Source organism: Mchenga conophoros, linkage group LG12 (genome assembly GCF_057382185.1).
Source record: "Mchenga conophoros isolate Kocher_MC1m ecotype Shallow Benthic linkage group LG12, M_conophoros_male_GT1.1, whole genome shotgun sequence".
Lineage (NCBI taxonomy): Eukaryota > Metazoa > Chordata > Actinopteri > Cichliformes > Cichlidae > Mchenga > Mchenga conophoros.
The window spans coordinates 19,787,555-19,800,308 of NC_140537.1; the positions used below are offsets into that span (position 1 = coordinate 19,787,555).

The 12,754-nt window shown below is 38.8% G+C and overlaps 1 protein-coding gene across 2 annotated transcripts; it reads right to left on the reverse strand.

Moving 5' to 3' along the window:
- Positions 1-2,980: 2,980 nt before the first annotated feature.
- On the reverse strand, positions 2,981-10,506 carry slc2a11b (solute carrier family 2 member 11b). Of its 2 annotated transcripts, none has more exons than XM_085293128.1 (12): positions 10,421-10,506; positions 8,826-8,924; positions 8,339-8,499; positions 8,128-8,252; positions 7,857-7,986; positions 7,607-7,755; positions 7,126-7,313; positions 6,903-7,013; positions 4,641-4,742; positions 3,727-3,802; positions 3,502-3,629; positions 2,981-3,368 (listed from the first exon to the last, which is right to left on the reverse strand). In XM_085293128.1, the coding sequence occupies exons 1-12, from the start codon at positions 10,457-10,459 to the stop codon at positions 3,174-3,176; spliced, it is 1,503 nt and encodes a 500-aa protein (XP_085149254.1). In that variant the 5' UTR covers positions 10,460-10,506; the 3' UTR covers positions 2,981-3,173. The 2 variants fall into 2 exon arrangements, with proteins under 2 accessions (XP_085149254.1, XP_085149253.1); XM_085293127.1 differs by lacking the exon at positions 10,421-10,506 and adding an exon at positions 9,054-9,186.
- Positions 10,507-12,754: the final 2,248 nt, after the last annotated feature.

Genomic DNA, 12,754 nt, shown 5'->3' on the forward strand with positions numbered 1-12,754 from the left:
TTTTTTATTATGCTTTACATGCAGCGCTCTGTATTTTTCTTCCATGCCTTGGAGTTTGCACTGCATGTCTCTTGGCTCGATGTCCTGCTGTTCTCTCTCTTGGAGGATCTCTTTATTTTTTTCCAGAGCTTCATCAAGCCTTACTTGCAAGTCTTCGTTGTGTTTCTTGATGTTATGAAGCTTGCAAACCATTTCTTTATGTTGTATGTTGCTTTTTCTTACATTGTACTGTGAGTTGCAGTCATGCATACTGCAGCCCAACTGTGGTGTTCCTGCAGCTAGAAAAACTACCTTAAGCTCCAAACACAGTCTATTAACTGTATTTGAAGCTGGCTTAAAGGCGGCAGGGTGGAGAGTGTGTGGAGAACAGAAAGAAGGGAGGTTCAACCAGGGCCTGCAGCTTACACATGCCTTGCAGGTTAATCTGGCTGTGTATGGTCTTTGCTTCCTGCTGAGATGACGACTTGCTGTTTAAAATCAGTAGCTTATTGTTTAAAACAAAAGAAAAAAAAAACTTGGCTGCCTACATTTTTCTGCTAAGCGAAGCGTATCATCTAAATCAGGAGTTAGTTGGATTGCTAAGCAGCTGGAGCTGGTTGGATCTTTGGGGCTGAATTTTCATGCTCTTCACACACATTATATTTCCTTCAACTTCAAGAAACTCAGTGGTTTTTTCAGGTGTTTTTTTTTACATTATAAGCTTTGATTATATTTTAATTTTACACTTTTAATGAAGATGTTATGACAGCTGGAACAAAGAAAAAGGAAAAGGAGCTGTCTTCTTGGTTCTGGGTTTAAGGTATCTGTAGGAATGGGAATCAGAACTAACATGAGTACTCAGTGACATAACTGTGGTTAAAAAGCAAGCCATTGCCATTTCCCTGTACATCTGACCACATTTGAATTTAATTATCCTTCTCCTCAATGATACAGAATTATACCACTTTAAGCAGTGTCATTGGTTTATGTGGTAGGTACCATTACTAAGCAACCATGTAACTTGCTGTAACTAACAACCATGTAACTCACTAATCAATGACGGAATCTCTTCTTATACATATTTCTTTTTTTATATATTCAATATATTTTCTCTCTGAGTAATACTATAAACAAATATTAATACTTCTAATACTTTTTCACTCTTTTTCACTCTAATACTTTTTTTATTCATGTGATGCATGACAAACTGTAGAGTGAACTCTTTGTTCTCCTGATCAAATGTCATGCTGAAAGATTGGAAACTGAAATATTAAGCAGCTGAAATGCCAAGCAAAGTTCACAAATGATGAAACGTTTTTATTTAAACTGGTCTTTATTGAAAATTCTCAGAGGAGCACCTTTTATTTTTTATTTTAATCTTTATTTAACCAGGTTATTCCCATTGAAATTAAAGGTCTCTTTTACAAGGGAGACCTGGCCTTAAAAGTTACACAAACCAGCCTTTATTATACCAACATATTATATATAAAGATTACTTCTTCAGTATTAGTTGGGCTAAAGAGACACAATCACAACTGCCTAGAAGATCTGTTAAGAGATTTTGTACATTATACATTATAACCAAATCTCTGTAATACAATATAATCAAGTGTGCCTTATATTCTAACCAAGTATGCCTTATATTCTGTGTGTTCATATATTTTCACATAACCAAGATATTTTCACATAACCAAGCGTAGTGTTAAAGAGAACATAAATGCATTCCTTACCTTAGTGTGTGATGTCAGATAAGCATGATATACTTCTGCATTGTTATTTTCAGTATGTGTGCAAGGTCAGATAAGCTGAGATAATGCTTGACCTCTCCCTTTTCAGTTAAAAGAGGAAGTACTATGTAACTGACTTTCACTATAAATAAAGGACCAAGCCTGCGCTCAGTGTGTCTGTCTTCTCAGAGACATTCACCCGTGTGCACGTCTTCTTTCTGAGTCGGTCTACAGTGTCTCATTTCTCTTACTTGTGTTTGAACTAATGTCTACCCCTGACAAGATCTAAAAAGGAACTATAGTTTACAGCACAATTCATTATTAAGCAACATACACCCACCAGAAACTTTTAGGTACACTTTGATTCCACTGGGCAGAACCACCTTTAGCAGATGGATACACTGTGGTCACGAAAGGAAGGAAATGGTCAGCAACAGCTGTCAGGTAGGCTGTGCGGTTTAAACAATGTGTGCCAAGAAAATATCCCCACATCGCCACCAGCCTTAATATAACCCTTAAAATTCTAATCCTACCGTCTGAATATTGCCACAGAAACTCAGACTCTTCAGACCAGAGAACATTTTTCCATTCTTCTGTTGTCCAATTTTGGTGAGCCATATGAATTTGTGGCATCAGGTTCCCGTTGTCAGCTGACAGTAGTGGTACCTGGTGTGGTTTTCTGGGTGTAATGGTTCAACATGTCATCCTTTTCTGTGCCTTGTTGTAACGACTGGTTATTTAAGTTACTGTTTCCTTCCTATCGGCTCAAAGCAGTCTGCCCATTCTCTTTTGACCTCTGGCATCAGAAGTTTTTTCAGACCATTCTCTGTGAAGAGATGGTTGTTTGAGACAATCCCAGTAGATCAGCAGTTTGTAAAATATTCTGACCAGCTTGTCTAGCACCAATTTTTTGCCACTTTCAAAGTCACTTAAATGTTCATTCTGATGCTCAGATTGAACTTCAGCAGGTCATCTTGATCATGTCTGCACGTTTAAATGAGTTGCTGTTACATGATTGGCTGATTAGAGGTAGTGGGTGTAGCTAACAAAGTGGCTGGTGAGAATGTTAACCTGAGACCCTGCATCATCAATTTGCGTATTTCATTTTGCTGTTCTGCACCTTATTCTTCATTCTGCTCAGCTGTGTTTTATACGTTGTTAAGCTGTGTTGACTTTATTGTATTGTGCTGTAAAATGACCTGATTATCCCAATATTAGGACTTGATAAAAAAAAAAGTATGTAACAGCTTTGTAATAAAGTAACAACTCCCTGCTCAAAGAGAAAACTTAGTTTATGTCCAACTAATCAAAAATAACAAGGCAAAATTACAAATTGCATCCCAAACATGAACCTGGGTGTCAGGAAGTTATCTCATGTGTTCGCTATAAATATTTCAGATTTGTGTGATAAATATTGTGTGACATAAAGAATCACTGATTAAATAACCCTGTTTAACGAGGCACATTTCATATTGAAGTTGACAACAGTATTGTCCCTGCTCCGTCCGAACAGCCGATCTGCCTCTTTTTGGAAGACTGGAACTCGTTCTGGATTTCCAGAAAGGTTTTGTTCTTGGTTTCAGGGACAACAAGGAAGATATATATTATCACCAAGCAGCAGATAACCAAGAACACCAGGAAACAGTACTGCTTCAGTCCGAGCTGTAAAAAATAAAACAAGTGAGTGGAACATATCCAAGTACAACATCGAGGTTTAAATGTTCATTTTAAATGCAAGAAATGGTGATAAAATATTCCAAAATGATCATAGATCCTCAACCATTTGAACACCTACCACAATGAAGGGGAAGACCAGGCCAATGAAGAAGAAACTGGACCAGTTCACTGACCCTGCAAGCATGTACGCTGCAGGGCGCGAGTTTTGCGTGAACAGCTCAGTTGTTAAGATGTTAGTCACGCCACCTTCATGGGGGAAGACACAGAAGAAATCCCTGTTACAGCTGATGTGCAGACGCAGCTGATGATGCACATGCTTCGGTGAAAGAAAGAACATTTTTACCTGGTCCTAAGCCAAAACTTAAGATGAAAGCAAAAACACAGACCATGCTGAGGTATGGAACAACTGGGCTCGCCTCCTGAGAACAAGGAAGTTGTGCAAAAGAAACGTTATAACACAGGTAGGGACATGCCTTAACCTCTGTGTGGCGTTCAGGTCTGTTGGACCCGTTTTCAGTATTTACCAAAAGAAAAAATATGTAATTTTGATTGTTTCTTCAGACTTTTTGCCTTTGGCTCATTTTCTGCAAAGAATGCATACAATAAAACTTCATAGAGCAACCCTGCACATTCATATTAAGCATGTGTGTTCAGGTGTGTTTTTAGTGTGTATGCGTTTGTGCTCCTGCTTTTCCTGCACATTTTAACCTCTGGGTTGTGGGAACCACAATGTAGTTTCTCACGCTCCATCCCAGGCTGCATATCGAGGGTGGGGCACAACAAATACAAATAGCTTGACCTGTGTGGCTGCGTATTGGTCATGAACTCATTCTCTGCTTAGCACTTTTAGATGAGTCAGTTTTGGAAGATGATGCAGAGAAACAGTTGAGTTTTATCAGATGTGATGGTGCAGACAGGAAGGAACGACGGGACAGACTCAAACTCTGCAGTGATAACTCTAGCCTTTAGCACGCAGGTCACTCGCTGTCAGGTGAGCACTCTGACAGTGCTCACCTGACAGAGTCTGACAGTAAGCACGAGGCTGACCTTTAGTCATCTCCAAAATAAGCTTACCAGCGGCCAACACAGGGAGAAATATGGATGCCAAAAATGGTTAAATTGCATAGTTTACTTGTCCAAGGACTGAAACACCTCCATATGTGATGCAACCAGGGTAACGAAAGCATGAACACCACACAGGGCTTAAACCCTTAAATATCTCTTTTTAAAAAGATTTCTTGGCCTGACGATAATTACCTGAAAAGTTAGGGTCAGCGTGAATAAAACGCAGCAGATAGCCATCAGTGTGTATCCTCCCATGATGAGTACTTTCCTTCCCAGACGGTCAATGAGCATACCCTGTGAGACACACAGCATGTCACAAGACCAGAAAGACTCCAGGCAAACATCTCTTTTGAGGATTACTCTGATCCATTTCATGTTCTATTTCCAGCCATCTTACACAAACGTCTTGAAATTCTTTTCTATTTTTCTTCCTGATGGTTTCTTTTTTATAATCTGACCGCCTCTGACAGTTCATCGCTTGGAAGCGATATTTGAAAGGTCTCATCTTGTGATTTTAAGATTGCTGTAAGTGTCATAGAGGATCATTATTTCTGTGTTTGCTGAAACAAAAAGAAAAATTTGAAACTAAAGTTCAATGTATTTTCCAGTTAAGATAGATTATAAATACAAGTATGCACAACTAAAGCCATTTCACACATAAACTCTGAACAGTGTCAGGAGCTGGACTTGGTCACATGAGACACATGACACCCGGGAGAAGATAGTTCACTTCAGATGTGCTGTCTCACCTGGCAAAACTCAGCTTGCTTCAGGAGATCCTGCCTCCTCGGTAGAGTAAGCCGAAGTTATTGCACTGCAAAGCTGAGGTCTATTGTGACTTATTTTTTAACAAATGATAGTCCTGAGTGGGCTTGCATGAAATCTTATAGTCTAAAACTCCCTTGTATTCATAATCTGACTCAGTAAAAATAATTGCAAAAGTATATTAATATTCGGACCATTACACACATTGTTTTGGGTTTACCAGTTGGATTCTTTGTCACATATTAGTCCAGTAATGGGTAAGCAGTCCTTCACCCCAGGAAAAGCAAATGTTACTTTTAAAGGCTTTGGGCTTAAAAAGTGTAAGATCTGTATCTTCTAACCTCTGACGTCATCATGCATTATGAATAAGTGAGGCATACATTTCGTCTATAAAGAAAACTTGTCTGTAAACAAGAAGAAGTTTTATAAGAGTAAATTTCACTTCACAGACCACCACAAGCATCCCAAGCAATAGCAATGACAAAGAAATTCGTAGAAAAAAATGTCACATTAGAGTTTTATGATATTTGTATATCCTGAGTTAAACTGGAAGCAGAGATCTCATAAAAAGGACTACAAGTCAGCTTATGCTTTGAGTCATACTTATAAGGTGAATACACTCAGATTAACACACAATAACTGTGTAGGGCAGGGATGATGCATACAGCTCACTTTGATCTTAAATGGGTCAGAGCAGTAAAACTACACAATAAATGTGTAAAATTACAAAAAAAAGCTCTGGTGGTTCATGTCATGTAATTAAAACATATCTAGTTTTCATTTTTGCGGGCATTTCTATAGTAGGTAGTGAAAAAACAGGAACTTTCTTGTTATTTAATTGTTTATCTATTGGGCCAATTCTGGCCCCCAGGCCTTATGTTTGGCACCCTCAGTGTAAAGGGACTGGAATTTTTTTTGAAGTCAGAGTTAGGTAAAAAATGATCCCAAAATACATTCATCTACACTTAAATCTATTGAGTTTATTGGGTTTTTAGAACATATCTGTGTAAATATAAAAAAACTAGTGAAGGTCTACAATAAAGAGATGTCTTTATGAATGGAAATACAGAAGGCTGACAACGAGGCGCAAACCACTGGTTACACTCAAGAACAAGAAGAAGATTCGACATGTACAGTACTGAAATAGATTCTTTGGGTAGATGAAACACAGAAGCCCAACTGATTAGAAGAGAAAAGCATGGCGAAGGAGAAAATCTGCTCGTGATCTGAAGCATGAAATGCTATCTGTCAGACATGGTGGAGGCCTAATTCATAGGCATGCATGGCTGAACAGCATTATAATGTTTACTGATTATGTGACTGCTGATAGAAGTAGCACAAAGACATCAGAAGTTTGCACAGCTATAATTTCTATTAAAATGGATAATGATCCAAAGCATACTGCAAAGAGTTTGTCTGAGGCAAATAAATGGGATATCCTTCAATGACCAAGCCAGTCACCTGATTTCAATCCACCAGAGCATGATTTTTTAGTTCTTAAATAAAAACTGAATGAAGACCCACAAACTAGCAGCGACTGAAGATGGATGCTGTAAAAGCCAGGGGAACATCTCAAGGGAGGAGATCTGGTGATGTCTGTGGGTTCTAAACTTCAAGCAGTTGCAGTGGATTTTCATCCAAATACTAAAAACAATACTTGAAAATACATGACGAGAAACTCATACTTACACATGTTAAAGCGGTGATGCATTCACAGGCACCAGTGCCGACAGTGGCATATGGTATCTTATCACTGGGAATACCAGACTGTTTGAACACGTAACCTGCGTAGAAGTAAATCTACAGGGAGTGTAGAAAACAAATAAAGAAACAAACACAAAACCATAACTTTCAGTTCTTTGGAAACTCCTTTTTTATCTTTGTGTGAACTTTTTAAAGTGGTCGTACGTACAGCATTGATGCCGTTCAGCTGTTGTGCAGCGTTGAGCACCATGATGGTGAGAACTTGCCAGCGTAAAGAGCGATCAGCAAAGAGCTCCCAGGGTTTCTTGGCCTGTAAACCTGATAAGCTATTCCTCTCCTTCTCAATATCCTCTTGTTCACTGTCACAATCAGCTATACCGTGCAGCTGCTTCAGGGCTGCAGACACATAAGACACACAGGACTTCAAGTTATTGCACTTCCTTCATATCTGACTAATCTGCGGTGGCTGTTTGCTGTTTGGGGGGGTGTCCTGTCAGAAGGTTTCCACCGTCAGAAATTCATCACATGCTTGAAATGAAAAGATAAATGTCTCTGCCTCTGGTTATTTCTGCCAAAGGGTAGTCTTTATACATTTTATTATTTACGCTGTCACATGCACTAAGTCATCTTTCCTGGAAGAATACAATTCCCAGCGATCTGAAATGGAAGGAACGGTGCAGCTGTTTTACCTTTCTTACAACCCTCTTCATCCCCTTTGTCGATGAGCAGATAGCGTGGGCTCTCAGGGAACCAGGGCAGGATCAGGAGCTGCAGAAAAGCTGGGATACAGGTGGTGGAGAGCAGGATGGGCCAGTACTCCTCTTTCCCCAGGAGCTCTCTGTATAATTGTACAAGGACTTCAGCTTGATATTTTCTTTGAAGGGATGTAGCATTGGAACTGTGTGAAAAGTTCTTCTTCTTAATGTGTTTATTCATCACCTGAGGCCAATCACTTGTCCGGTAAAGATCCCCCCAGTAATGAAAATTGAGGTTCCCATTCCCATAGCACCACGCAGTGAAGTCGGAGCTATTTCTCCCAAATATAGAGGTTGAACACAAATGGCAATGCCTATAAAAATATTTAAAAGACATTTCAGAAGGTTTTCATGCAGCATCATTATTAGCCATTATTAACTGGACATCTAATTCATGTATCTGTGTTTCTCCAAGATTTAGAAACAAAACATTTAAGTGTTCCTGATGTACTCACCTGCATTTAATCCAGAGATGAAACGTCCGATGATGAGTAATTCAAATAACCCTGTAGGATAACTCAGACCCATCAGCAAAGCAGCCAGGAGTGCAAATATGTTATTGGTCAGCAGTGTCCCTTTTCTGGAAAGAAAAAATGAATCCCATTATTTATAAAAGAGAAGACAATTTTTCATTAAAAAAACAAAAAAAACAAAACATGTCCATACCTTCCGACCCTCACAGACAATGTTCCACCAATCAGTGCCCCTATAAGTCCTCCTAAAGTGAATATGGACACGATAGTGGACCAGAGGAGGGTGAGACCATCATCTGATATTTGAGTTTGGTAACGCTCGCTCCAGGTTTGGTTGATGAAATCTTGCACATACTGGAGAGAAAAGAAGAAAATTGAACACAAACACTGTTTTTTATCAACACGAGTGCAAAGCAATGTCTAAATACTGCCACTACTCTTATTATCAGTCTACTTTTTTGTCACTGAATAACATCACTGTACTTGGCGATCATTAGACCGCCTGTGCTTGTTAGAACAAATTATGTGTTGTGTGTTTGTGTGTGCGTGTTCTCTAATATCAGAATAACAAAAACAGTGACTGTAGTCCACGTGTTACTAAGTTTGCCCTCAGACCGTGTTTTGATCATTTAGATCAATAGTTATGGAAAAAGTCCAGTGAGAGGCAGCAGAATTATTACCGCTGTGGGCGCATTGATGACAGATATATTATATCCATACTGAAAGGTCCCCCCGATGCCAGCAGCACACACAGCCAGCAGAAGTGATTTGTTTGGAAGCTGCAAACAGAAAAACAGACCCACAAACAAAAGTGTTTCAATATCATCTTGGACAGAAAGCTGCGTCCCACCATGCTGCCAAACGTACTTTTATTTTTCAAAACCCTTAATCCATTACAATCCACTTACCTTTGGCCGCCTTCTATCTTTGGTTGCTTTAGCTAGAAGAGGCTGATATTCATTCTTGTATTCTTTTGGCATGTTTTATATTTTGCTTAAAGTCCTGGATTCTTTGAGGGAGAGCAGAATATCAGAGTATCCTTCTCGCAGGAGCTTGCATCCAACAGGAAACTTAAAGCGGATGGGGGGATGAGTTTATGACGGGGATAATACAATTGATCTGTTGTCAGAAAGTGTCCTTAGGGTGTGGGGAATTGGCTAAATTATTCCATGTTTATTCAAAGTTCATGGCGCACTAACTGAATCCAAACACAGCATGCAGTGTAGTTTAATTACTTTCACATAAAAGAAGAAAAGTATTTCGGGATCCACACATAGGGGAGTTACATAGCATTATGATTTTGGTCTACCGAAAACATGTTTCACAAAGAGTAGCACAATGTGCACCTATTTTAATATATTTTGGTTTCTTTTCTTTTTTTTGTTTTTAAAGACTTGCATAGCTCACAGGTTTGATGCCATGGAAGTGTGATGTATGCCTACAGGCAGTATGCAGTACCACATTCACATTTTAAAAGGCTGAGAAAAAAAAAATCCATAGTTATGCCGTAACATATGTCCTAGGCTATACGCTCAGCAGTAAAGATGCTATGTGCGGACTCCCCCTATAGTTCAAGTATAGAAAAGCAGTTGGTGAAGTTTTTTGAATAACTGCAGCCGCTGGATGGATTAACTGTGGAGAGCAATCTGGGCCGGCCATGGTGCAAGGTTTTTGTGGCTGCTGTCTTTTCCATCATAAGGACTCCAGTCTCCGTCAGAGGAGGGATGCCCGGAAATGTTTATAAAGGGCAATTCATTAGCAGTTTAATAAAGTTGATAATAAATATTCATAATTTAAGACATTCTGTATACAACAATCCGAACTGCAGTTATAATACATATCAATACCAAGTACTTTAAACGGATTTTTGTCAATCTGGCAACCCAAAACCACGCGCTTTTAGAATTTAAATATTTATTTAGGATTTATTTTAGGATTTAAAATATAAATGACATTTATTTAGGATTAAAATTATTAAACTACGGATTACAGCTCGCATCCTCCACAGACACTAGCTACGTTTTATTTCATGTGAATTTAACGTTTTTCTTCACGACTTTGCCTCGTGACTGGCTCTCTTTAGTCATTTGAGGAAAGACGTCTGAACCCAGGAATTATTTTTTTTAAAAAAACCCAAAACGAACAAAAAACAAGAAAAACAAAAAGAAACAAAAAACCCTGCAAATATTCTAAAATAATTTATTTTATTTATTTCTTTATTCTTTTTTTTTCTTTCTAACAGCCCTCATTGGTTCCAAACCCATGTATGACTCACCTCTTTCCTTGATTCCGCACGTCCCTCATCCGCGTTCATTTTGAAAGCTGCCGTAAAGTTATGCTCGCAGAAACCATTTACAAAGACTAAATTTTGCACTTGAATCCAAGTTCTGACAAAGTAGCTGCCTACTGTAAGGTGCAGCACATGACCTCGGCTCAGCGTAGAGGCTGATTAAGAGGTTGAGGCACATTCCTGCTGCATGGTGAAGCTTGCTCTCGGGTAAAAGAGGGCTTGTTAACCCAAATATTAAAATAATATTCACTTTGTGTTACACACTTCACACTTACAGCTTGTTTCAACTGTCATGTGACTTTTTTTTTAGTTTGGTTCATGTATTGTGGTCACGAGAAAAAATAGTACAATAGGTTCTCACTATATTCAAAGATGATAACACAAATTTATTGTTCAGGTAGCAGAAGATGTCATCTGCTAATTTGTAGTTCCATAAAATTGGATTCTATTTTCCATGGATGACTGCCTCCTAGGTAAATACATATTTGGGTTTGAATTACTTTGGATAAAAGTGATAAAACAAATAATTTCTAAAACGTTGACACTGATTTTATTTCCAAGGTCGCTGCGCTCTTAAATTTGTAAATCATTCAAAGAGTTCTGTAGCTTACCACAAAAAACCAAAAAACGTTTTAATCCCGTGAGAACTTTTGAGACTCTAAAAATGGAAATCTCAAATAGAGCTAACAGTGGATATTTTTTTCAAAATGTACAGCTCAGCTTTAGTTTCAGTCTGTAGTGATGATTTGTTGATCAACGTTAAAACAGAGACAGAAAAAAAAGGAATACTCTCGTGTGACACAGCTTAAAGCTTATTCAAATAAAACCCACTGAAGTTACTTGTAGTACAAAACAAATAAAAAAAAGGTTGCTCTTTGATAAATATGGTCATTATACTGACCACATTTATGAAACAATGACGCAAAAGATCATTCATTCAGCTGATGCTGTGACAGCGCTGTTTCCACAAAGTTTTTACCATTTCGTTGTACATGTACAATGACAATAAAGGGCGATTCTATTCTATCTATTCAATGGACATTCTATTGCACCAGCTCCACTCTATACTACAGACGCAGCAGAGCACAGTCTCCCTCAGGCTGATCTATTCAGGACACAAAAAACGTGTCATTTTTACTGTTTATGAAAAATGTATAAAAAATTGTAAAACTTGTATGATGCTTAACAAGGAGGTGCAGCAGGTAGAGTTACAAACTAAAAGGTCAATGTTTGATCCCTGGGTCCTTCAGTCAGCTTGTTGAAGTATCCTACTGAACCCCAAACTGTCCCCTCATTGGAGTGTGAATGTGTGCAAGGCATGGAATAAAGTGGAGCATGAATGTGAGCACTCTATCTGAATGCTCAGTTAGGTAAAAGTGTGATATAAGTACCAGTCCATGAAAAATTAAATTTTTCATGGACTGGAGGGAAACCCCTAACCTGGAGGGGTTTCCCTCCAGTCCATGAAAAATTAAATTTTTCATGGACTGGAGGGAAACCCCTAACCTCATCACTTGACTTAAACTTTTTGATAAAGATAGGGGTGAATCAGGTGACCCTCAACCATTCCTTAGTTATGCTGCTATAAGGTCAGACTGCTTATACCTTTGATACACTGAGCATTTCTTCTTCACTTTTCTTTCCCCAGGTGTTCATACACTACTGCATGCCATTGAATTGTGTCTTTTATCCCCCACAATCTGTGTTTTGTCCTGTCTCCCCGTACCCTCTTTGTCTTTTCTCTTTACCCTTACTCTGAGTTGGTTGCACCAGAAACTGAACTGGTTCTGCAGGAGTTTTCTTCCTGCTAAAAGTGTGTTTTTTCTTTCTCATTCTGGCCGAGTGCTTCCTCATCAGGGGTTATCTGATTGTTGCTGTTTCCTCTCTAACCTTACATTTAAAGCACCTTGAGGCAATTATTGTTGTAATTTGGAATTACACGAATAAAACTGATTTGAACTGTAATAGTTTTAATAATAGTTTTGTCAGTTATAATTTAGCCTATTTATAATAATTGACTTCTTAACGCCCACTTGTAGTACCATTCGGGGCCCACCAGGGGTCCGTGGCCCACATTTTGGGAGCAGTTCGGGAGGGGCGAGAGCTAATTGTAGACATTCAACATGGCAGCAATTTTGTCATATTTCTATGGACAAAGGTCAGTAATACAAACTAATCATTAAATAATATTTAAAGCCACGCAGGGCATAATAACACCTGTGTGTTCAGATGTCATGATGACGTCTGGCCGCAGGGGGAGCGCTTCTTCAGGACATAACGGTGTTTGTGCAACCCTGAAACCCTTCCCCGTGTGGTGTA

Excerpts from the sequence above, each read along its gene's own strand:
- slc2a11b (XM_085293127.1), bottom strand. The coding sequence starts at position 9,125 with ATGCCAAAAGAATACAAGAATGAATATCAGCCTCTTCTAGCTAAAGCA. Across the intron at positions 8,500-8,825 it reads TCATCAATGCGCCCACAGCG|TATGTGCAAGATTTCATCAA; the intron begins GTAATAATTCTG and ends TTTTCTCTCCAG. Across the intron at positions 7,314-7,606 it reads TGAAGAGGGTTGTAAGAAAG|CCCTGAAGCAGCTGCACGGT; the intron begins GTAAAACAGCTG and ends ATGTGTCTGCAG.